General features: G+C 36.2%; 1 protein-coding gene across 2 annotated transcripts; it reads right to left on the reverse strand.

Annotated features, from left to right (window-relative positions):
* Positions 1-1,163: 1,163 nt before the first annotated feature.
* LOC113117037 (uncharacterized) lies at positions 1,164-26,648 on the reverse strand. 2 transcript variants are annotated; one of them, XM_026285408.1, is made up of 6 exons: positions 26,529-26,648; positions 26,043-26,266; positions 13,129-13,210; positions 10,870-11,345; positions 7,693-7,746; positions 1,164-2,965 (listed from the first exon to the last, which is right to left on the reverse strand). In XM_026285408.1, exons 2-6 carry the CDS (start codon positions 26,109-26,111, stop codon positions 2,840-2,842), a joined length of 807 nt encoding a protein of 268 aa, XP_026141193.1. In that variant the 5' UTR covers positions 26,112-26,266; positions 26,529-26,648; the 3' UTR covers positions 1,164-2,839. The 2 variants fall into 2 exon arrangements, with proteins under 2 accessions (XP_026141193.1, XP_026141192.1); XM_026285407.1 differs by having other exon boundaries at positions 26,043-26,638.
* Positions 26,649-27,104: the final 456 nt, after the last annotated feature.

A 27,104-nucleotide genomic window follows, 5' to 3' on the forward strand; every position in this document is an offset into this window, starting at 1 on the left:
TTTGGCAAAGTCTAATCTAACCTTATTTGCGTCTTGTGGTAAGCCCTCAGTATTTGTTCTGGTGAAGTCTTCTCTTGATTGTATACCTTGACAGTGGCATGCCTACCTCCTGGAGAGTTTTAAAATGCAAAACATTATATATTGCTATATGGAGAATGTTCTAAGCAATTTTATTAGACTATTCATGGATGTTTTTTTTTTCGGAAGTTGAGAGACATAAGGGTTGAGTGTGGCAACAGGCCAACTGTTCAGCTGAAAAACATGCTTATATTTAAAACTATGAATTGAATGGGGTTTGCAAATGCTATTTGCAACTGAGCTGCTTTAGATAATTTTGCATGATATTTTATTTGTAACTATACCCATTCCAATTTCCAAACTTGAGTGTGTACATTCTGCTTATCCTACAGGAAACTGGATTTGGATCTGATTGAACCATAGTACTGTATTTATCGTCTAATCAGGCTACACACACCCATCTTGATGTCTTCATTCCTGGCTTACTTCCTTCAGACCCTCACTGACGTCACTCTCTGGTTCCCTGAACACAAACACACAGCTTATTGCTCTGTTTGGGATCTGGCACAGCTAGGCCTGTGGAATCAGCCCACGCTGGAATGAGAATGCTCCTTCAGGGTGGATATGGAACCTGCAATGTTGGCACGCTCACTTATCGCCCGGCACACGCACATTCACAGTAAAAAAATAACACAACCTTCACACAAATGTCTTATCACATCAAGAAACAGCTCTTTCGAGAGTGGAAAGTGGCTTTTGTGAAGCATGTTTATGTAATAAGGGTAAAATGAGACCCATACTTTTAGATGCCCCTTACTTATGCATCATTCGCATTAAGGCAAGGTTTCCAAAAATGGGGGTCCACGAGTTGGTGAAAAGGTAATTAATTAATAACAATAAATAAATAAATGGGGCTGCACAACTGTAATAATAATAAAAATAATACAACTCAAGTAATTTTATTAAATATTATACAAGTATAGCATTTCAGAGTTGCACTGTTCATAGTAAATGCAAACTCTATGCACTATGCACATATATTTTTATATACTTGCAAATCATGACCATTAACCAACAGGGAATGTATTTTTTTTTTTTTTTTTTGAGCCATATGAGTATTTCAAGTAAATTAACGAGACACAAACTGGGAAGAAATATTTATTCCCCTCATTTGAGGCATAGAGACAGAAAAAAACAAATTTTCACATGCTGCAAGCATGTACTGCACTATATGCCCCTATAGTTATGTTTCAAAAATATTGAATTGTTTCACATAGATACACATTAACACCTAGGTGAAACTTACTCAACAACTACGGATAATTGTCCTTATTGTTCACCCTCTGGTTGCCCTAGCTTATTGACCCTTACACGGGTTACAACTGCAGTTTACATTCAGTAAAAAGTTTAGAAGTATGCTGCTAAATACATTACATCCACAATCAAAATCCTCAGATGGATTAGTTTTGAAATATACTGCATGGATAGGATTCCTGCTGTCTATATTTAAGATCACATGTCAAGTTCCATACTTAATTTTTTACACATCAGAAGGATAACACATAGGCTATGTTTAGAATGGTATACTAACATACTCATCTTGTTATTTCTGCTGTATATTGTTTGTATAATGTGAAGAGTATGCACATTTTCTGGAAAATACTATATCTCACAGTACACTGTTCGACTGAACCTTCTATTTCCAGTATGATTAATAAACCAAAATATTTTTTTTCCAGAAATGATTTAATGCAAACTAACCTTCTTTTTCCCCCCAATATAATCAACATACTGTTTTCAAGCATTTTTTGTAAATATAATCTGTTCTATCCTGTTTCACATCATATTTTTTAAAAATAGTACACCGTATACAATGTTTATTTTGTAGTATGCAGTACGCTAGTATTCAATTCAGCCACTGTGTGTATGATTTCTTCCCTGGTGTGTTTAAACAGTGTCAAAATATTTAATAAACTAGATATCGATGGGAAAAGTCCCTGTATTTAGGTACATAGTACTGAGAATGCTACATAGTAAGGCGCATGTTTAATATACAACATCGAAAGATTCTAGTTTAGCGTTTTTTTTTTTTTCTTATTCTTCACATAAGATTTAATTATTTTGGAATACACATCAGATGATCAGCTCTGATTACTGATACATTGTTATGGTCAGACTTGCATAACATCTGAAGTTGAACAATGACTTGGAATATCTGGCCTGTGCTGTCATTATATCTGATTGTTACTGTCGCTTTCCACTTTATCCTGTTTATAGTTTGAAAAACTCTAATAGAAAAAAATGAATTAAGGCCCATTCTGGCATTAAACTGATTGTCTCTCATCACATTTTGCTGTCTAAACCCAATGCAACCTAAATGTGGTCTTACATTTTACTCTCAAACCGATGGTCTTGAGATATACTGTAACCATGTGGCCCAATCATGAGATGTTATCTACAAACCACTGACCAATCACTCCTCATTCCTGTTAAACACATCAGTGAGACCAAACCATTTGGTAGTGGTTTAATAGATAGCTCAGTGGTCATGGCCTTGTCATTACATTAAGTTCTAAGTGGGTTTCCTGAGAGAAAGAGAGGATGAGACAGCTAAAGGCAAAAGGTTACCGTCTCCTCATTCCTCTCCTACATTCTGGCCCTGATCACACTTCCTGTTTTGTCAACAGGCCTTATCACAGGGCCTTTGTTCACACTAATATCCTGCAAAATAAAAGCAATGCAAACATACATTGTCTTTATGTTGGGAATTTTTGGTCCACAAATGTGTGATGTTTTGTCTGCAAATTTCCAGTCCTATCCCTCAAGCACATGGAGGTTCCTCGGCAGTGAGCAGGGGGCTGCAGGGCGGAGCGTTGCTCAGAGGGCGGAAAGCAAAGATGGATGGATCGTAGGAGTATCGGGGTGCGTGACGACCACCACTCAGGTTCTGTGAGGGAACCACAAGAAACAAAAAAAGGTATAAAGGTGACTGGAAGCTATATACTGTACACACACACACACACACACATTGCAATTACTTGTGACTGATGCTTATTAGAAATATGACTCTTTTGCTATGGAAGAACATTATACTAGCGATTTCTGCATAAGCAGTCATCACTTTGTGTATGCTAGATGTCTCTGGCATCTGTGTCTTTGCTGTAATCATATCCACACCCATTTAACTGACCCTGTTCTTTTATGCATTACTGCTTACTGCATTTCCAGTACAACGAGAAACACATTTTGCATTTTTACTTATTAATTTATGCATACTTCATTTTATTATTATCTTGTTATTAAATATGTGACATTCTAGATATTTCATACTGATTTTGTTTCAGTATTAAAATGCTAAATTTGGATGTAACATATAAATATGAATCATACAAATAAGTAGACAAATAATGCATTAATATTAAACCACTAGTAACTGAAACTGTTTTCTTGCCATTTTTGTATGCTGAACTCCATCCAACTTTAACTTGATTGTACTACAGTAACATGAAGAACTTTGTCTAAAAGTTCCTCTAGTGCATCATCACTGGCTTAACATGACCAAAATCATCAAAACCTGAGTAAAACCAAATGAGCGAAAAACGACCTGAAAACCCCAGAGAAAGGAGGAGTTCCTGTGTTGGGGAATAAAAGAAGTACCGGTAGTTAATATGTTTCACATATGGCCAGCTAAATCTAGCCTGGATCATATTGCACAGCTCACAAAGATATACAGGCATGTACCACAAGGTTAAGCTCTTTTCCTGTCAAATAGCCACTCTTTTTGAGGTTTTCAAATCTATCAAGGGGCCAGATCAACACTTCATCGAAATAAAAAGAGGAGGCCTCTGCATTTCATTGCAGAGCTACATTACTCCATTTACTTTCTATAAGCAGCTGTTTTCAATGAATCTCCCTTCAGACAGCAATGTTCTATGTTTAATCATTTTAAACTGGTTTCATCCATGCATTCCTAACAGCAAATGACAAACTATCAAATACAGATCTTCATTTTTACATTTAAATAGCTCTTCGAGCCTAAGCTGACAAATTAAAAACTGAAAACTATTGTAAACTAATTATAACAAACAGGTCAGGCTTTCCTAGTACATTTTAAGACCGCATAATGCCTTTAAAACATCACATGGCACACTATACCCCTTATACATGGGAAAGAATTAACCCCTCAACCCCTAACATCTGTCTTGTCAACAAGTTTGGACCAAAACTCATCCAGGCGATGAGACTGTTTGTCTTCTCTGGCTTCATCCACCAATGACTTTTTTCCCTTTCTCCTACTTTGGTTCATTGCTTTCTTGTTTCTGAGCCTCTCTGGTCATGTCCCAGACCTCAAACCCCCATGATGATTTTCCCTATCCCCTAACAGGCCCCCAGATAGCCGCTTCCCTCTCCATCTCTAGCGCTCACCTGGAGCGTGGCCAGCAGAGAGACAGGGGCTCTGAGATAAAACAAGGGGCCCCAACCACTACATGTGCAGTTGGGAAAGGACGGAAAGTGAAGAGTGAGTGGAAAAGCATTAGTATTATCAGTGTTGGGCAGTAGCATAGCTATAAGTAGTGACGCTACTAGTTTAACTTCATTCGTCAGTGCCATTGTGGTAGGGTAGCTGTTTTCTGAATCAAATAGCTTTTCAGTAACAAAGCTCTTTTGTTGATCAAGTAGTGTGGTAGCTTCCACAAAAGCTACATTTCCCCAAATATTTCTGAAGCTCTAGATTCATTCGGAAACTGCTAAGGGTCATGTATCCTGTAAGTGATGCCACCACCATACATGGACCTGTGTAGCCAACAGAAGTACTGTGGTATGACGGTGACTTCTCGTTCTTCATGTTTTATGGCAGTTGGTCTAAATTGAGCATACCCATGCAAATACAGGTGCATATGCATTCAGTGTATAGTGAAGCTTCATTTAATGTAGAGTAACTGCTAGCTTAGCTCACTGATTGATATAGGGTTGCTTTTGTATATTAGAATGAAGATATTAAAATAAAATAAAACAAAAAAGTATGACTTAGGTGTTTAGGGAGATAAAAGTCCATTAATATTCAGTAATATTATCAATTTAACCATGATTTATTGATTTATTCTCAATCATTATCGTCTCCTGTAGAGATGTTTATATGTACATTGAAAAAAAATGCAAGAAAAAATTTACTCAGAAGTTGCATTTTCACAGTTAATTAAAACAAGCTGCAAATAACACACTGAATTATATGTAAAATTCTGAAGAAGAAACTTCAAATGTTTTTTTATTATTATTTTTTTTATATATATATATATCATTGTTGAACTAAATTAATGAACTAAAAAAACTAATTAAAAAATGTAATGGAAATGAATAATGACACTTTTTTAAGTGATGCTACCCAACAGTGACCTCCAGGCAATGGTTTCATTTTAAAGTGGAAGTACAGAACAGATGTTATGTGAGAGGAATCCATGTCTACTTAGCACCATGTTTAGTTTGAGACTCTGTCAAAGTGATAAGGTTTTAATTTTCAAAAGTCTACAAATTGACTTAAAAAGATCAATGGGCAGAAAAATTACAGAGTAAAAATCAAATAATATATTTCCAGCCTTGTTCAAATAAAAATATACATGAGGTAATCTGTGAGCAAGTCTGTGAGCAAGTTCATTTCGTTTCTTCAAAAGCAATTTCTTAGGCACATAGGTGCACCTTTCTTTTTAACTCAGCTGTGAACATCATTTGACGTTTTTTAAATATTTACTGACTAATGATGAGTTAGTTTATGTGTAAAAGCACATAAAGCCCATCCCAGCATGTCTTGCAGCAAAAGTATGTATACTAATATAACCATACATATGTATCATTGTGTTGATTGCTTGTTCCAAGCATAAGGTGCGTTGCATGCTTTCTCATGAGCCTTTAACTCAGAAACATAAACACAAACACAAATTTATACTTGATTAAAACAAGTTAAATCAGAAAGGGGACTTTGCCTCCTCATTTTAGAATCACACTGAACATCACTGGTGTAAAATCATGTTTTCTTGTGGATAATAAGGCAGATTGCATTGCTGCATTCACATTAGAGACTTTAAATACAAAAGTACAAAATGTTAAATACAAATTCTTTTTTTAAAGATGTGAATAATTGACTCATGTTATGTTGACTTCTCAAATCATTCATCTGCCATTGCTAAAAGCTTCCAAATTTATATTGAAATTAACACCAAACTATAATAATCTTCCTGCGAAAGTGGTGGAAAAGGAAAAGAAATAGAGAGCCTGAAAAGGAACACAAGATGTGGCCACCCAAGGAGGAAATAGATACACCAAATATGACAATAAAGAGTCAACAATCAAGGACAAAAGGCAAAGGAAAATAGAGTGGGAAAGCAAAGAGAGTGGGAAGAGCAAAAGAAAGTTGAAAACAACAACAAAGCGGAGGAGTGAAGCGATGAACATCTTTCTCTCTATGATTGTAGATCCTGCAACAGCCGGCACTCTATAAATGGAAAATGACTTCATCCTAATACACACACACATACACACTTCCTTCTCCCTCTCCCTTTTCATCCCTAGCTCCTCTCCTCACCTCTTTCCATTAATCTAATAAAAATGGTCATCCAATCTCCTGCAGATGAAATGGAGGTTGCTGGATGTTCAGTGGAGAGAAAGACAATTACGCAACAATTATTTTGCAAATAGAACATTCTGCAGGAAGTAAATCTTTAAGTAAATATTTATTTATTTTTAGCGTGGTTACAGTCTGTAAATGTGAGAATGCTGTGGTATTTAAATGTTACTGAAAAGTATCTTAAATAATACAATGGTATTACCACTTTTTTTGTTTTTGTTTTTTTGTAAGGGGCCCCTAAGTGGTGACACAGATTGTGTTTCTAATTCATTTCTCTGACTCCAGCAGCCTGGTCTGCAGCCAGGGTTGCCCAAGAGTGTTCCAGCTCCTGTGCCATGCATGGCAGGAGGAGGCAAGCAGGAGTCACTGTTCTGCAGTCCAAAAGGTGCCGAGCTCATAATGACGTCACACACTGGGCCTTCTGGAGCAGCGTGATGAGTGCCAAAGAAACACACGGGGTCCACGGCCATGGCTATGAGGGTCAGCGGGTGCACTTTGGCCATGCTCCAGTGCACCGCCGAAACAAGGCATGCTCACATGTCAGTGTTTTATGAAGCAATCTAACCACTCTCATTCAAAGAAATCATGCTTCTTCTGTCTGATCAGATAAAACTGATCCAAGACTAGAAAAACATTTCTAAATAATTTACTATTTGCATAAACGTAACTATTTATAAAAGGCTAACTAAATAAATATTTCTTAGGTTTTCTAACAAACTATAAACAGTGACCCCAAAAAGTATTTAGATACATGAGGATGAATGTCACTGCATTAGAGGAGATCCATCTATCTATCTTATTGTCTGTCTGTCTATTTATCTATCTAACTTTTTATCCATAACATTTTTGCATTTCTTACAAAGTTCAAACACTTAAATTGCGCATATATTCTTTGTCAGCTTTTTGAAAAGTGTGCTTATGCATTCATTCTTTATAACAGATTAAACTTTATTTAACATTTTATTATCTAATGCAATGGCAATCATACAGTGTGGTTTAACTGAATACTTTTTTAGGGCCCACTTTATCTTTTTTTTTTCTTTTGACACACTCACCCGAATCTTGATAGTCCTTGTTTTCCCTCCACAGTTCTTTTTTAGAAGCATTTTCTGAAACAAAAAGCAGAAAGGAGAAATTGTGGTTAAAAGGAATGACATAAACCTTCCATAAATCTATACAAAGCCAAACTCCACAATGAGGAACAAGTTTTCCTATTGTAAGTATAAACATTTACTACTTTTTTGCCCTTGAGCTGTTCTGGAAGAGCTGTGGAAGCTCTGGGCCACTAAAAACCAAAACGAATGACTCTTTTATGCAACAGAGCAAAACATCCAGTGGGCCGCCTCCTGTGGAAATCTGTTTGCTTTCCTTACCCAGAACTCTGCTGTCAGTGCTAAATTAAAGACTGATGACTCAAGATCAGAGGTTAACTCCATCTCTTTACAGTTCATTTTAAAAACAGTATACTTAGGACTTATGAGACTAAGCAGTTCATTACACTGAAAACAATCAGTGATCCTCATACACAACTTTTATAATTAAATAAAAATAAAAAACTACATTATTTTCCCTCATTTCAAACTGTGACAATCTTTATTTTTTGGAACAAGAAGGGGATGTTTAGCAGAATGTTCATGCTGCACCAAAGACCAGGACTATCAACAAAAGGACAAAAGGCAGTTTTACAGTTTAAAAAGGCAGTTTAAAAGTAGTCCAAAAGACTCATGTATCAAAATCATTTTTATAGACAGGAACAGAACAAAATTCAGTCACTGATCATCTTGAACTTCAAATCTGAATGGTTTTATTGTGAGAAAAAAAAAAAGCACAAAAAGCAGCATGAACATACTGAAAAACATTTTTCTTTTCTTTGAAACAATATAAATAACCCTCTTGTGTCTGTAGAGATAATTTTAAAACATCATATTACAAACAGGGCTTGTCATTACATTAAAAACAACCAAGATTTTTCAAAGCTATCTATGAGGAAATACCTAAAGGAAGATTAATGCACATTTCAAGCAGTATCTTTGGTCTACAAGGGAAAATCCCAGTAAAAAAAAAAACAACAACAACAACCCAGGAATTGTTACATTTGTCCAGATCTGATTGACTGGGAGCCAAGGTTCAAGCCCAAGTGGAGTTTAAAATGAGCTTGGCCTCATTTCAAAGTTCCCAAAAAAGGAGATAATGTTTGTCAAGCTCACTCAACCATGGAGGGCAGCATTTAGACATCTGTCAGACAAACCATTAATTTCACTCAAACAATAGCTGGACCCCTGGATTTGAGATATAAGTAACTGCATATGTGCAGGAATGGATTAGTTGCTAAGGATTATTAATGAAAAACTAACACGACTCTTGGCCAAATGTAGCACAACATATTAACATAACAGCTGTCGTATATAATTAAACGTGATGCATAGAAGAATGAGGCTGGACATGGATTATTTCATGTTTACAACTTCAGCCAATAATACTGATAAGACTTAGTAAGACTTAATATTTAGAGGTTAAAAACTGATTTGATTTTTGAAAATTACAGCAAAATGATCTTTTAGCAGCTTACTTGAATAGTCTCCCATATTGTTTTTCCATCAACACCTCCCATTACACTTGACCAAGCACACACACACACGCACACACACAGTGTACTCAGAGAGTCTTATGGTCCCCAGCCATCTTCATTCAGCTCCTCTCTCTTTCTGTTCTCGTCTTTTTGCTCTTTCTGTCTCCACATATCCTTTTTTTCCATTCTGCACAATCTGCTCTGTATATTTGAACACCTGAAGACAACACTACTAGGTTTACTTGTCCTACTTTGCTGTTTCATTCACTCTATTGGGCTTTTGTTTAAAGAGAGGGAGGGGGGCTGACATCTGTCATCCTCTCTTTCTCTCTGGAGGTGGCGGGCACAAAGCCCTGGAGCACATGGAGTTGTCTGAGTAAGTATAGTTGTGTGCATTGGTCCTGCATTGTTTTTAAACTCAGCCATTGAGTCAACAAGAACTGTTGGTCTGAAACAGTATTCTCAAGAGATTTTACATCAGAATAGAAGATGGTCTTTGGAGTTAAATTATTTAAGAAGAACTAACTTTTTTCCAACCATTTTCACAATGACTGGTCCTAAAGTCTCTTCGATGGTAGTATGTAGTCAATTTACCTCAAAATCATACAGGTTTTCCTAGCGGAGTAACCAGAGTTTCCAATACTTTTGCAGAAACAAAAAGTGTCCACATAGTTTTGCCTTAACAGAAAAGTATCTATCGTTTTATAATTTAAAATGTAAATATCTGCTAAATGTTCGGTTTAATAAATTATTTGGAAAAAAAAACTTAACTTACTACTGTTTCTAATGCAATAATGTTTACACATTTTTAAGTCTGACTTTGTCTCTAAATAAATACAAATACATATATTTTGAACCCTTTTAAACAATGAACAATTGGCTTCCAGCCAACTGTCCTATGAATTTATGCTTAATGTAAACAATGCTTTATGCGTGTGTTTGCATCACAGAGTGCAAATTTTTATGTTTGTATGAGTATTTTTCTCACACGCACTTATTGCTTCATTTTGCTTCATTCATTTTAATGCATTATCTTTGAGGGTTCCTTCTATTTGTATTATACAGGATTAGACATGGATTGTTTTTCTAAAAATCTTAGAAAGTAAGTCCAAAACATTTAGGTGGAATATCCCTTTAAACTGATCTGTGTTTTTTGTTCATAGTTTGTACAGCCATTTGCTGTAAGTCTTTAAAATTATGTTTTTTGGTAATATTCAAATCTGATTTGCAAACCCTTCACATTGACAGACTGATTTGGTAAAGTGTCCCTATCTTTTTTGTCTTTGTCCCCAGTTTATCCATTTGGACACGGAAAGCATGTTGTAGCTCTGTTGAGTGAATCTGATCTCCTTCCAACCCCCATGCTCTATCCTCTTCCCACCTTTTCCATTTTCCACATCCATTTCTTTAGCCTTTTTGCTAAAATATGTTAGTGTCACATGCCTTTATACTATTAGGACAATTTTCAGTGACTAATTCCAGGAATAATTTAATTTGATTTGTTATCAACCTTTGTACTTTTTCTGGACGGTTGAGAACAGGGTTAAGACTTATAGTGTTTTTTAGAATATGATGCTCAATGACCAACAAAAGATGGTTGTGTCATCTCTTGCAAACTCACAAAGTTTCCTGTTGGCTAAATAAGAACTTGAGTGTCTCTTACCTGCTGCATTTTCTCCAGGTCCAAGCTGGGGCGACCTGGTTCTCCTGTGTAAGTGGGCCGGTGCCGCCAGTAAGGCATTGAAGGTTGTTCAAAGTGGCTGAGAATAATGGGACGGACAGGAAGGCGGGCTGGGGTGTGGGAAGGCTTGAGAGCTCGAGGAGGAGAGGAGCTGAAGAGAACAGGGCTGGGAGAAGCGGCGCTCAAGCGAGGTCCAGCTGACGATTCATTTGTCCCACACAGGTCCTTCACCTCCTCATCACTAGAGGCGCTGCTCATGTCTCCATGTCTGTGCCACTTTCGACCCCCCTCAGCCCCCGTGGCTCCTGCGATGCGCTCCAGCTCCTCTTCAGAACTGTGATGGTCCAAGATTGGGTCCAGGAGTAAACGGAGACGTCGTAAGTGGGCAGGAGAAAGAATGCCCTGATTGTGCTGCTGGCTAGTAGCTAGAGGCGTCAAGGCGCAGTTTCGTCGACGCTCTGCAAGGGGTGCAATATAGCCGAAAGATGTAATTTAGCAAAATATAAACTTACCATCAATACCATGAAGCATATTGTGTTTGCATGTCTTGCTCAAGAGCACAATGATATTTAATGTCTTGTTCCTTAAGGGGTTGTTCACACTGACAAACATTTCTAGAGGTTAGTTGCTAGTCTATATTAATACTGAACTGCAGTATCAAACTGTATAATGAGGTGGATCACCTAAGCTCCACTGTCTTCACTTCTTTGGTAGATGCCATATTGAGTCACTGCTCAATTGAGTTAGGTTCAAACTAGGGGTTGCACTGAGTAATCGACTGGTCTACTTCAGTGGTCTGCAATGATACTTTAAGCTTGACATTGACTAGTCCCTGGTCCTATAGAGGGCGCAACAGGATAGGAAATCTTTGAAGGACTTCCACATTTACGCTCCGATTCCAAACAGTTAAAATGACAAATAAAGGCATACCCTGAAAGACTCCATAGGACATGTGTGATTATATTACTGGATGCTCGAAATTGAATGGGAGAATGCACATTTTAAACAGCTTATTGTACAGTAAAAGTTAATCGCCGTTCTAATGCGCTGCTGCACTGTAACGCACACACGTAGACTACAAATAGTAGCACTTTACATAACTCACAGATCGTGCCCACACAGAATCATTCAGCACGGAAATTTATAAACATATATAGAGATTTTATAGAGAGATGCTGCCAGGTAGAATTAATTCACACAAGCAATCATTTTCACTAATACATTCATATGAATATAATGTTTACTTTGCTATTTTATCTGTATCTGATTTAGAACGATGAGAAATCTGTGAGAAATATAATGACCCAAAAACAAAAGAACTGATAAAAATGAGCTGTTATACGAGCAACAGCCATGTGGGCAGCGCTGTGTCACATGCCATAGCTGTGCCATGCGCAAGGTGTTTGTCTCAGCCCCAGGCTCTTTTTACTTTCCATTAATGACGTCATCAGCGACTTGTCGACTTCTACTCGACTTCCATCATATAAAAGTTGACTTTAAAAAATTTGAAATCGTTCAACCCCTAGTTCAAACTCTGATACACCAAACCATAATAGATTAGACTAAGCCAATTTCCATTACTCTTAGCCTGCAGAGAGTACAAAGTTTGTTTATATGACAGACTGTCAGGTTTTATTGAAACTCATTTAATTTGTCGATTAAACATCATAATAAGGGTCTACACTAACCATTACTTTTCTTTTAATGCTCATACTTTTTATGTTTTTTTAGATACCCCACTACTATATATGTAAAAAAATAACATCAGGTGCATTGCATTAAGGGTTTTAATTTTATTTCATTTAGAAAAGGTTTGATGCTAATGATTGCATTTACCTTCTGTTGCAGTCTGTTTGATTTATATGCATATTGACATGATAGTCTTCCTCTTGTAATTTACTATAAAATTTGTATTCTCACACACACACACCTATCATTTCCCTTCAGATCAACTGTAAACTGATTGTATGGATAAGTGGAAGTCATAAACATCTGGGACAGGATAAGGGTGAGTAAATAATGAGAGAATTTTCATTTTTGGGTGGAGTACCCATTTAATGACGACAACATTTCAATAACTTACTTTCAGGTTTCAAAACCTTGCTTTTAGAAACATAACAGTAACTTATGTAGATGTTTTATTCTATGCGTTATCTATGTAATATTATACATTTTATCAATTAGTTGTTGAAGCCCTGTATGCCATAGATACTGTATATCCATGTGGAAACACACACACACCTCTGTCAATCTGTGCCAGCTCTTGGTTTTCCCCTTCTGAATCTTCACTCTCCCCCCCTTCCTCACTGCCATGGTAAGAAATCTGTTTCAAAAGCAAAGCAAAGGTCAAACAATCCTGAATCACAATGATACAAACAAGAATACTGTTACAACTCACACAAGCAAATATAAAGCGATTTTCATGCATCTGTATTCCAGTTTAGTAGCATAAAAGTATTGCTTATCATTTTCTATAACAATAAGAACAGTGATTAACACTTGGGCAACTTCTTAGGAAACCTTATAATATTACAAAGGGTGAAAAAAAACATATGCAGCAAATGCTGAATGTTTCTAGCAAACAATCCAACCTGAACAAAGGGATTATCAATTTACTTGCGATTTTAAAAAAAAATGTGTGTGATGATTTCCCATGAAGAAGATGCCTTCAATATGCAAGTGTGATGTGGGTGGTTGCCAGAGCAATGCTATGTGGTTGCTAAGGTATTGAGTGTCTTTAGCATGTTATGCTTTGGTTGCTAGCATGTTCAGAGTGGCCCAAGTATGCTCGCTTGAAATGCCCTTTTTGTGATTTGCCTGCTGAAAACCTGTAGACTGATTGTTTTACCAGTAATACAACACCTTAATAATCTACATGAATCATGCCAAATAATGTGATACATCAAAGTTTAATACCCAATTTTTTTCAGCAATGCTTGCCTTAGAAATCAGAACTATTCACAGATCCACACCTCAACTGAGATGAAAGTGTGATAAGATTAGAATGTGTGATAAAATGGAAAAGACGTGCTCAGTAAAGTTTGAGTAAAGATCCGAAAGTGTGAAAAGAAGAAACTAGAGGTTAAGAGAAGTAAAAACAAGAGGCACACCCAATACCACAACACCATTTATTTTATGACAGCTTAGCTATGTCCCATTGTAAATTCATTTAGACAAGATTATTTTAAGCGCAAAACTGATTAAAAGTCTATCAGCGAATGAGAGAATGGAACAGAGAGAAAACCCATAAGTATGCACAAGTAAAGAGTTAAGTAACACAGTCCACGGTAATTACCTTGTCCAAGCCCAGCTAACCACTTGCCATCTGTTCTCAAGAACACACACACACACACACACACAACACACCCCACTTCTCTTTTCATCTCTTTCGCCTTTCACTAAGCAAACAGCGAGAGAAACTGAATGACTCAAATGTGTCACTCTTTCTCACATGCACTAGGATCTCACGGCAGCTCAGGGCCCCCAGAAGAACCATTTCCACTCAGCAAAATACAGTCTGTTTTGGATCTTAAAGTCACCACAAATTACCATTCCTCACCACCAAAACCCCTTCCAAACACTGTCTTCGGTTGTAAGAAGCTATAATCTAGGTTTTCATTAAGTTTTACGTACTTAGAAAACTACAGCCCATTACACACTGTATTCAAGAGCATTGCACAAGTTTTAGCGGTGATAACCATACAAATAAATACAAAGTGAATGCTCCTATTGTTCCATGTGTGTACAGAATACACAAGTCAGTCCCACTACGAGGAAAAAAAAAATAGCTCTTTAGTTTGGTTTTGTTGCAACCAGAACTTTCCTGGAAAGAGTTTGGTTTTATAAATATCATGCCTGAAAATTCAGTTAGTACAGCATCAAATAACAATATTACACACTGAGAGAGGAGAAGGTACAACAATATTCATCTGCATTAGAAAATGTATTTTCAAAATGTATTAATTTGAGTTAAATTGTTTATTTAGAGTTGATTATTTATAGAAACCCATCTATAACTAAGCTGGTTTACTGTAATAACTTCCCAGACATGTTTATTTGTGAAATATGGTTATTAACGCACAGTAACCAGACAGATATTCAATAAATATAAAGGCTAAATAATGTACTGTAGTTGTTGGATTTGTAATTTTTTGGTAGTGGAAACCAAACAAGATATATCCTACTATACTTTCAAGTAAAACTCCAGCAATTTTCGTTGGAAAACTGTAACTGACCACCAATTTTCACAACAAGTATGTGAAAAGGCAACAAATAGGTTAGTCAGTGTACACCAATTATTTCTATTCAACTTAAAAAAAAAAAAAAAAAAAAAAAAACTGGTTAGGACACATTGTGAGTCTACAACTTGCGTCACCCGTACAGTTCATGACCATACAGCATAATAGACTGCAAGGGTTTTCATGCTATGATAAAAGAGCTAAACCAAGGAATGCTATTCCTTAAAGTAATTTCTTACTTATACAGAGCTGCCTATTGTCAAAACTTGCACTATGTATATGCTTGCTTAATCTACAAAGAAAGCATAGGCCAAATGATGAATGAGAAACAATTGAGTAAAATCGCAATATGTCAAAAGCTTTGAACAATAATACATTTAAAAAGAGCAATATTACTGTATGGTGGTGACACTGATATTGATATATTTAATTCCATGTCGTTGCAAATTCTTACTCCTACTGCAAGGTTGTATTGCCACAACAAAAGTGCAACCTCTGGAAAAAAAAAAAGAAAATGGAAAAAGCATAAAAAATTAAAACACCACCAGAAAACCTGTTTATGAATGTAATTATATATAAAAAAAACTTCTTTTGGGAATAAATGCACAGTCAGCCTGTCAATATATTGAAAAACCAACCTTGACAATGTGATCTTGCATCACTCTGAAGGAGTTTACTTTGTGATAATAACCAAATGTTTATTAATGGTTTGGTTATGTAAGCCGTTTTACCATGCCAATAAAGCAAATATGTCTAGGAACTGAAAAGTATAGCTTACGTGTGAGCCTCAACTGTACACACTGGCCTCCTTGTGTCGAAGCTCTCTCAAATAGGCATAGGGTGACACAATACAGCGCTACAAGATGCTGGCAAGTGACCTTGGCTTAATGGTGACAGCCAATCAATAGATCCTGGGAGCGTTGTTATACATCCAGCTTTGCTTCAACTCGTTTCAGTGTCAAGAGAGAAAACACTACTGATACTTAGTCAACTTCTGGTTCTTTGCCTGCACTGAAAAGCTCTGATAGGATCTCATGGGTGCAGATACAAAAAGCTGCTCGAAAAGGAAAAAGCAGTTTCAGCATAAGTGTATAACAGAAAGGCAGGCTCTGTGTATAGTGAAAGCAGAAGGTAATGTCTTTTGAGTTAAATAGTGGTCTGAAATATTATTTTGGCTAGAAATGGACCCCTACATACAAACACACATGCATATCACAGCAGAGTGACTGGACTAAAAACTGCAGCACTACATGAGGCCTGTTTCCCAGGGAACCTCCCCCAGATGGGATGACAACATCTTCACAGGGGATTATGGGATGCATGTGTTTGAGTGAAAATATGTTAACAGAGCTATTGTCAAAATCATCAGCATCAGGGCCAAATTACCCATCAAGCAATTCACTATGGTTTTGGACTGAAATGAAAGTACAGTCTTTTTTTTTCTCAAATAATTGTTTAGGCAGTATCAAAATGTAGTTCAAAGGAGGCAAGTGCTCACATGCCACTGGCTTTGAAGATTGAAGATACATGAGATCCAGCATATTGCCTCATACTACTAATGTTTTTAAAAGCTATTCACACTATGAATCTGAATTTTTAAAGAAGTAGGATTGAATGAACGTCTCTCATCCTTCACATTACTTTCCCCAAAGTTCTAACCTAATAGTAGGATAAGCGCAAGCAAACAGTTTACCTTTGGTGCATTAATATTGTAGTCCAATGTCCAATTAATATTATAGTCCTGATGTGCAAATATTAATATTGACACATTTGAAAGTGGTTGCGAGTAATACCAGCAGCTGTGTTATTAGCTGAAATAATTTATAATATTTAATGCTATTTTAGAGCTGTAACTATCAATTAAGTACTCTAGCTTAAGCACACTAAAAATAAAGTTAAAGGAAATAAAAAATACTCTCATGGTCACTATTTAACTTTGCCTCAATGGCATACATTAAAACTTCAACAGGCAGCACAATCATCCAGTGACTGGTAATTTATCAGAATAACTGACATACAAATTTAGTAGGGCAGGTGAACAACACAGGAATGTGGCCGCGCTTGAACGATTTTCTTTGTAACTTTATATGATAAGAGCACCATAGTGCAGGGCCACATTTTTGTTCGTTGAAGTATAATTTGAAAAAAATGCATGAAATTATACTTCATATCAATAATTAAAAGTATGACAGTGCTAAGTCATGGTTCTAAATGTTTACCACATTCATGTATATTCATGGAACTGACATAACAGTAAGATAAACTTTTAAGAATAGAATGGTACCATGTCCCGAAAACTGTTTTTAAACATGTTTTATTGATAACAGACTATAGTCTAATAATAAAGTAATAAAAAAGACAAAAAGGGCTAAAACATTCCAAGAAACATTAACACCTTCAAGGAATGATTTCCTTGGCTTTGAATTTAATAATCCCTCACTGTAGTTAAGTATAGGATTCAAAATAGTTTTTGGTATCCCTGACAGGCGGGTTATCTGGTTTAAAATTGATTTCAGACATTTACAGCAGAAACTAGAACAACCCGTTTGCATTAACGTGCAAAAAAACAGCATTTGCATGAGGGTTTGATGCTGACCACAATGCACTGCTCCTGCAGGCAGAGCTGTTTGCATAGTTTATGGTTTACTCTCTGGATCCTCTGGCCCTGTCTGAGCTCATAAATTGTAGGGTTGTCAATGTGTTTGTATATGTAACATAATCAGCTGCCCTGTAGCCTCAGGGTCTACAGTACCATCCTGCAAAGCAGTCTGGGAACGAGAGAGGCAGGGAGGTGCCACTGTTCTAATGGCCTTCTGGATTAGCATTGGCTATTCTCATTTGAATGTGTGGGGAAGATTAGGGTCAGTGATGATGGGCATGGATTACAAGCTTTGGAGAGGGTGTGTGTGAATATGATATAAGCCCGAAAAGCTGTTGGAGCACAAATGAGCTGTTAGTGTGATAATGCTCAAAGATAAATGACATGACAGTCTTAAAGACATTATGAGGGCACCTAGGAATGTCCTAAAACAGCAAAAAAAAAAAAAAAACAATGCACATACTAGTGCAATACAGTAACAATGACGTAAATTCTATCCATTGTGTGTACTGGCACACATCAATAGGTACTGATTTTGCAGTGGCATGCAGGTGCTCCGATTAGTTGACTTTATTACAGCTGCTAAGGTGAAATGTGTAATTTTAATAAAATACTTTCACATCTTAAACTGTAGAGAAGTAAATCATTTGTAGACCAACAAACATACTGTGGCTCTATCAAACCAAACCAGACAACACAATCATCTAATGGCAGTTCTTAACAAAGTTTTGGCGAATTGGTGGCTTAACCCTAAGAATTCTAACAATGTAATTTGTATATTTTCATATGATCTGCATACTCCACAGTCACAGTTATGTTTAGGTTTTAGGTAAGGGTTGGGCATTCAATGTTTTAAAAAAAAAAGATTACATACAAATTCATATGAAATCGCAACCTTGTAAAATGGTTATGTTTAACCATGAAGATCAGGTTGGATCAGCCCAACACAGCAGTATTGGCTCAAGCTATGGGTTGAATTTGGGGAGGGAATATCTATTTGTATCAGGAAAAGAGAGTGTTGAGTGTTCATCGATACCTTGAAAAGGACACTGGAAGTGATGTGACAAAACTATTAACCTAACACATAACCAGAAATTTCTCCATATCAATTAAATTAACTTTATAGCTCATCTGTCTAGACCAGCGTAACCAGCGTCACATTTCTAAATATAAATCCCCCACGTATTTGCCTGCTGGGCTTCCACTGCTTCTATTACAAGTGCATTGCTGTAAACACTTTTTTTTATCTTCATAAACAAGGTATTTCCTATGGCAAGCAGCAGCAGACCAGAAATGTCTCAGATATTATTATATAGATATTAAATTACATTTCACCAAGAACATGAAAGTGTTACTTTGAATGACATAATAAGTAGTATAATAAGTAGGCAGGGTCCACAACCCATACAGACCAGAACTTTCCCTAAATTGCGGTTGCGGACTACACTGTTGAGTGGTAGTCCACCATGATGTCCGCAACTGTGCATGCATCAGAAAAGAATGCAGTGCAGCAAAAAAGATGGTGCTTCTGAATAATCAAATGTCAAATGGGACACCCTACGGCCCCTTGGACTTCACAAGGTTTGGAACAGGGCCCAATTCTCTCACTATGCACCAAAAATGTTAAAACCATGAAAACCTCTTAATGCTGATAGCTAAATTAATGGTCCTGGCCCATATTCCTTCACAGTCCTCAAAGAGAGTCCCTCTGAGGGGTTTAATGATGTCTGTGATGTCAAAGCAGTATGCTGTGTAGTGGGCGGTAGATGAAAGTTGCATAATGGGCGTCAACATGCGTGTCACAGCCATGAGTTCTAGCTACGCCATCTGCTAAACAGTTTAGAATGGTGATTGGTCCTGTAATCATGGCCAGTCTGTGTGTTTGTGTGCACATCTTTTATGCGCGTGTAGATCATGTGTGTCACATAGACAGCAAATGACTAAGTGTAACCACCGTAACACACCACCGCACTTCCATACTGTTTAAAAGTTAACATTCATATTAAGGTTGCCCCAGAGTAGTCAACGAATTGATGCTTTGATTCGAGGAGCCTGATTGGACTTCCAATCTAACAGTCGAATATTCGCGGGGTGTTACTGATTATGCCATTTTGACTATATGGGGGAGCTCAAATGTCTGATTTCACATAGAACTACCGATTTTCTCCAAATAAGTTAATATACAGCCTATTATGATAAAGCTGTAAGAATCTGAAAAGAAAGAAGCTTCAAATTAATATTTTAAAGTGCGTGAATAAATCCAACCACCCCTATAGATTTATATTTCACTTTCCATAATCGATGACCGAGAGAGGAGCATCTTGGCGGCAGGGATTTATTGGATATATTATTTAAATGAGTCAAGCGCTTCACTGTAGTACTAGGGTGATACCTCTTCAGCGCACAATACAAGCAGGTCAAACTACAATGCAGAATATTAATAACTATGACTGGGACTGTTATATACATACTATTATAATGAGAAGACCATTATACTAAAATGCTGTGAATTTTATGAGTTTAGCTGCCGTGTTTCTGCACATTGTTTTGTGAAGAACGCGTCCACAAAAGGAGTTCGTGTTCAGAGCCCTGCAGATATGTTCATATGCATTTGGGCCCTTTTTGCAAATAGCCTTTAAGTCTTAAAATTAACGTTATGTTGTATAAATAACGAAACGTATTCTATATGAAATTATGAGTTGAATCCCATTGATTAAAAACTTGCTATCAAATGCATCACTCTACTGATCAATCAATCAATCACCTTTATTTATATAGTGCTTTAAACAAAATACATTGTGTCAAAGCACTGAACAACATTCATTTGGAAAACATAATGCAATATGATAATGCAAAATTACTGATCATCTTCAGCGTGTGCAGCTCAAAACAGAAATGCAGAACATTTACTGCTAACGTTTTAGGCCAATGTTATAATGAGAACACTATTGAAAAAAAAAAAATTTGTTAATTGTTATAGTTTCCCAATATAGTTAATATATTATAGTTACACAATTTCCCTGTGTTTTAACAAAAGTAATTATGTTAGTCGAATGTCTGACTTGACTCGTTAATGAATTTTGCCCCGCCCCCAAACATATGATTCGACTATCAGTCGAATATCGACAAGATTAGAAAATTCCGATTCGACCACAGTCTCAAAAAGCAACACATAATCAGATGCATTGCATTTCAGTACATTAATAAACCTAATTTCCATTTCTCTTAAAAGGTTAAAGGGGACCAAAAACTTGAGGTTGTGAGGAATATACTATATGCACGCACCTTTAACAAATGTTCAATGTATTATTCTAATGTTTATTTTGTAAATGCCTTTTTAGCTCAATGCAGGTTTTAGATTTCACATGAAATATGTATCCATGCCCTCAGTTGATTGACATTTTCATTATATCAGCCACACAAGTGGATAGTGGAAAAGTGCCCACCTTCATGTCAATCCAAAGCAGAGCTTTCTTTCTTATGCAGAAATATTTTGAAGAATGCTTAGAACCAAACGATATTGGAGCCCATTGATTTTCAGTGTACAGACAAATAGATATTTTTCAATAGTTTTTCTATGTTCCACAGGAAAAGGAAAGCCATAAACTTCAATTTGAATGACATGAGAGTGAGTATATGATGATAGAATTAAAATTTTTGGGTGACCACTTTAACACATCCTTTCACAATGTTTAATTTTCAACCACAACTATGTGTTTTCTACTATAACACTGGGGGTTTCACAAATCCCAGGATTCCCTGATAATATTTATTACCAACCACAGCTGAATTCTGACCAACTTGCTAACAATGTCCAGCAAAATGTCCTTAATCACTACCAGCCACAACCGTGCATGTATCACATTTTCACTCAGTGCAATAGCAGAATTATCAATGTTGAAATTAGTTTCACTGCAATTACAAAAAACTAACAGCAGGAATCAATAATGAGGCAATAATACAGCTGCTTGAAGAAATTATCTGATTATGTTTTTATTGTTTTAATTTTTATTTGTATTATTACAATGACATGTATGCTTATAGCAGACATAAGCTGCAAATTATGTCATATTATTTAAGGCCTATAAAATTTACTGCAGCCCAAGAAGCCAAAGTACATTTCTGCCTTTGGCTAACCATACTACATACTGAGTAAGTGGAAATTACTCGAGCAGGAAGCTAAAAATGCTATTACAGCATAAATGTGATACAAATCTATAATGTCATATTTACTTAGTATTGCTAAATCTTTTTTTTTTTAAACCATTACAAGTATCCAACTTTTATTGGCCTGGCTGGCAAAAATTTCTCGTCTTTCCCCTCCTGGCTTATAGAAATGCAAACATTTGAAAAACTGTTTGTTGTTTGGTATGATTTAGGTGAGCGTGTGAAACCAGAAACAATTGTCCTTACATTTCATGACAAGTTACATTAAGCCCGCACAACTGACATAAAGTCAATGACCTTTTTGGCTTGTGTGTAAACATAACAAATGTATATAGGTCGGCAATCTAATGTGTTGTAGATTGCAAATGAATGATTAAACAAATCTGATAAAGTGTATACTTTCGAACAGAGTATTGCAAGACTTGCAAAGGCACTATTGTAACATGAAGCAGTCTGCTAACCATGGGAGTGTTTAGGCCAAGTCCTCTGTGGTCAATTTAAAATCACACAAGGCAAAAAAAAAAATAGCCACACTCACAGCTGTTTTTTACATTTTTGCACAAGTGGACAAGAACAAACCAATCAAAAAAAAAGGGGATCAAGTGAAAGGCTATGACACAGGACACACTCAAACATAGGATGACAAACAATAAAAAGTGTTTCAAGACTCAAACAAACACACCAGCCCTCGGGGGCCATGACTGCAGCTCTGTGTGTGTGTTTGTTCATGCATGAAGGAGACTTTTGGGCAACTCTAGCTTCTAGGTTAGTACAGATCTGTTTATGTGTCCTCCTTGTACAGTGTTGGTTTGTTGGTTGGTTGTTGGTTGGTTTGGTTTGAATTCTACTTCTGTATTTTTAATTTTATAATTTAAGGCCTCTCCATATGCCACTCCATGTAACAACATTCCCCAATGTGTTCAACTCTATGGATCAGAGAAGCATGATAAAGCGTGTTGTGTGTAGGTCAAAAGTTGCAACACAATAGTCAAACTTTAAATACTGAAATCATAACGTTCATTCCTTTGCTTATTATGAATCTTCTGGCTTGTATCCAGGGAACAATGCCATGAAGATCCTCAAATTTCTTCCAAACCTTCTCAGTGGTCTACTAGATCTACTCAAACACTTATACACAAGGCTTCTGTCAGCAACCCAGCAGTGCCAAAGACGTTTCTGGCAGAAGGCCACACTCCAACCACTGTAATTGTATGTATTAGTGTAAGCCACAGGGTCAAGCTGAGATCAGGACATGTGTCCATTGGTACAGGAATAACATTCTTTGGCACTGAATAGTCAAAATGTCTTCCCATCTTCTTTTAACATGTTGAGATCTTGAAAAACAAACAAAAAAAAAAAAAACACTGAAGCTAGCTTCTCAACTGAAGCTAGCTTGAAAATCAACCAGGTATTTCAACTCTTGGTCTTGACACTGAGCATAGACAAGCTTTGCAATTCATACTGTCTTTCAGCTACAAATCCCAGTCTATTACAAACAAACTTAAAGGGTTATTTTACCCCAAAATGAGAATTTGTCCATGTTTTACTCACCCTCTAACCATCCTAGGTGTATGTGACTTTCTTCTTAAAGACAAATCCAATCAGAGTTACATAAAAAATTGCCCTTGCTTTTCCAAGCTTTCAATGAGGTAAGCTGGTGTTTGTTGTCAACAGTTCAGAAGATGATAAATAAAGTTTGAAATCTGGATATTTATAGTACAAAAACACATAGATTTGCTACAGGAGGCCTTTATTAACCCCCCAAAGCTGTGGAAATTTTATTACAGATGCGCGCACTTTATTAAACATCTTCTGAACTGTTGACAACAAACACCCCATTACCCCATTGAAAGGCCTGGAAGAGCAAGGATAATTTTTTATATAACTCCGAATTGATTATTCTGAAAGAAGAAAAGTCACATACACCTAGGACGCTACAAGGGTGAGTAAAACACGGAGGAATTTTCATTTTTGGGTGAACTAACCCTTTAAAATCAACATAAAATGGAATTCACAACCAGTTTTACCTCCATAATATGTCATTTCCAAGTGAAACAAGATATTCAATGAGAAAAGACTTGTTTTATCTATTAGAAACCAATTAGATCATAAAAGGTAAGAATTACATTAATTAAGGAGACCATTACACTTATCTTCTTTTTCCTTTCATATTTTTCTTTAGCTACTTTTTGGCCTTCCATCCACACTGAGATGACATTTTTTTCCTATTTGAAAGGGATCTTGAATATTTAATCATGTGATGCATATTTTCCTAACAGATACATATATTGTTGTGCCTGTGATTTGCGTCTTCATATTACATTCATAAAAATATGACAGAAAATGAACGTTAAGTTGCTATCTTGTATAAAAACTGCGTATTAAACCATACTGTACATGGAACAGTGATTTTGAGTGTGACCTGAATACACCAGTGAGTGGTGGAATATTTTGCTAATAAAACGACAGAGCTAGAAAAATAATGCGAGAATTTAATGTCTGGTCTCTACTACTAATATTTTTAATAAATTAAAGACCCATTCATACCAAGGACGGTAACTATAAAGATAACAATAAAGATATGGTTCTAAAAATCGTTCTCAATATTAAAAAAATAGCAATGTCCACACCACAACTATAACGATAAAGACGAAGAGAAATTATATAGTTGGAATCACTTCCAAAACGATTTTTCTCCAGCTGATGAACGATTTAAAATTGACAGCCAATCAGAATCCATCCTCCTGTAACACACTGGAGAAATTAAAGCGGCTGATGAGTATGCACTTAGAATAAACAGACAATATTGTTCACTGGTGTGGACACTTATATCGTTATCTTTATAGTTATCGTTCTTGGTGTGAACGGGGGTTAACTAAACAGCTTTTTCTCAATACCAAGCCCATGTAGCTTTTTTTACATAAGTCAAAAGGAAAGTAATTTCATTTTTCAAAGGCAGTTTATTTACTAGTTATTGTTCTTTATCGCACAAAATATTTGTAACAACACGTCTATAACATTAAATAGATATTCCCACTTTTACAACTGTCCTAAATGGTCACAACTTTATAGCAGCCTCTTCAATTTCATTCATCATCAGTTTTATAGTAGATTTCCATCCTGCTACTGCCACATTACCCCCATCCCCCTCCCCAATCAAATAATGAAACTGGAACCAGCAGTTGTACAGATCAATCAACTAGAAGTGTCACAGGGAAAATGTGAAAACTACTATGGGGAGATCCATGGAATGGACCAAGAAGTGGACTCTTTCTTGATCAAATAAGCTTAAGTACATACAAGCTTTAGGCTACATCTTTGAGAAACATCACACCATGTGCTCAAACAAGAAGTGTACTGACAAATGCCTATACGAAAGGTTTACATGATGCATTTACGACAGAGAACCAACATTAGCTCCAGTATTTGAAGTATTTATGGATTCTATAAAGGTATTACTTAAAAAAATGAAAAAAATCAAGATGGCTTAAGCAAGATGCCGTCATACTGTCTCCTGCTAAAACTTTTTACTCACAAAGTCATCTGGTTCTTTAGTTTATTCCTTCAAATAAAGCTTTTTCATTCACGTATAGTCTCTGAGGACATATTTTCACGGTGTTTGTGCACTTCCAGTTTTAAGTGTATGTGTGTATGATCTCTTGAATAAATATGCACAGAAGGCTAAATGAGTGGGTAGGTTTTAAAACTTTTCCATGTTACAAATCCACCTTGAGCTTAAACAAACACATTGTTGTACAATGAGACATGAACATGGTAAATAGAAGGCTTCTGCAATCCAGTGTAGGAAAATACGGCAGTCAAAAGACAAAGTGCTTTATGGTTACACTTTCACATTACAATAAAGATACTGTAAAATACTGTATGTTGCTATTAATTATGACAAACCTAAGAATAACGTGTGATTTCAATCAGTTCATTATTACTTTTTATTCTTCTTTATGTAACATTAACACTGTATCAAAGTACGACACTCACTTTAATCTACTTTTATTTGAACATCATATAGTTCTGCATATCTAATGCATCTTGGCCTACAACTATTAAGTATTACTATTCGTGCTGTCAAGTTACATAGATTTCCTTTTTTAATAAATGGATGTTTTATGCAATATAGTTATATACTGACTTACCTTTAGTTGAAAAGGATGGATCTCATTTAGAGAGTGTCTTCTGAGTTTTTTAGTTAGGGTCTTCAGCATTCTGTCTTTCCTTGATTGTTCTAAGCTTTCTTAGAGATCACTTCTTCAAATTACAGATTCATATCCGATACACAAGCTCTGGATTGATCAGCTCTTTCTAAGAACAGTCAATGAGTCTATTCAGAAATGTTCAGCTCCATGCAAACAAACTCATGCTGAAACACAAATAAACAACGATCATGAGATCCCAGTGCCAAAACAACAGAAGGTCCCCGTGCACAAAGAAACAGATCTGTTTAAGGCTAAAATAAGAATAGTCTCATAACTTGATCTAAACATCCATTACCCTGATGAAGGTAATTTAATTAAATATAACTATTTAATTCCTGTATTGTGTTGAATTGACCAGCGACAGTGACATTCTTCCTCAAAAAACGTTCTTAAAATCCAGATGGGTAAAATCAATGTTAATCTTACTCCAAACAACAGATGGACGAAGAAGCTGAAGTGTGTATAATAAAAAAAAAGTCTCCATAGAATCTCAATCGCACTCACACATACGTATGCGCACTACACACCACTCTCACAAGCTCATGCTCGTCGTGGTCTCCCATTGGTTGCTTAAACCGATGATGTCACTGCGTTCTAAAAGGAGGCGGGGTAATGACATCTTAAAGGGCTATGAACAGTTTGAAGGGGTTGAGGTCAAGTGTGACTGCAACATTTTATATTTTATGAATATTTTATTTTAAGTTACATTTTAAATTTTTTTTTTATTTTAATAACTGTACATCATACTGTACAAATACAAATAAGTTTCTTTATGTGAAGCAGGTCTATTGTGTTGTTAGAAGCCAAATTATCTCTAAAGTTCACACAGATTTAGTATAATTCAATGAGTCAAAACAGAAGTTTTATAAAGCTACATACAGGTTTTATGTCATAGCTGTTGGGGCCTACTATTTTAGCCTATATATATATGTGTGTGTGTGTGTGTGTGTGTAGCCTTATATAATATTTACATAAGCTAATCCTGAGGAAATGTTATTAGCC

The sequence above is a fragment of the Carassius auratus genome, chromosome 17 (genome assembly GCF_003368295.1).
Source record: "Carassius auratus strain Wakin chromosome 17, ASM336829v1, whole genome shotgun sequence".
NCBI lineage: Eukaryota > Metazoa > Chordata > Actinopteri > Cypriniformes > Cyprinidae > Carassius > Carassius auratus.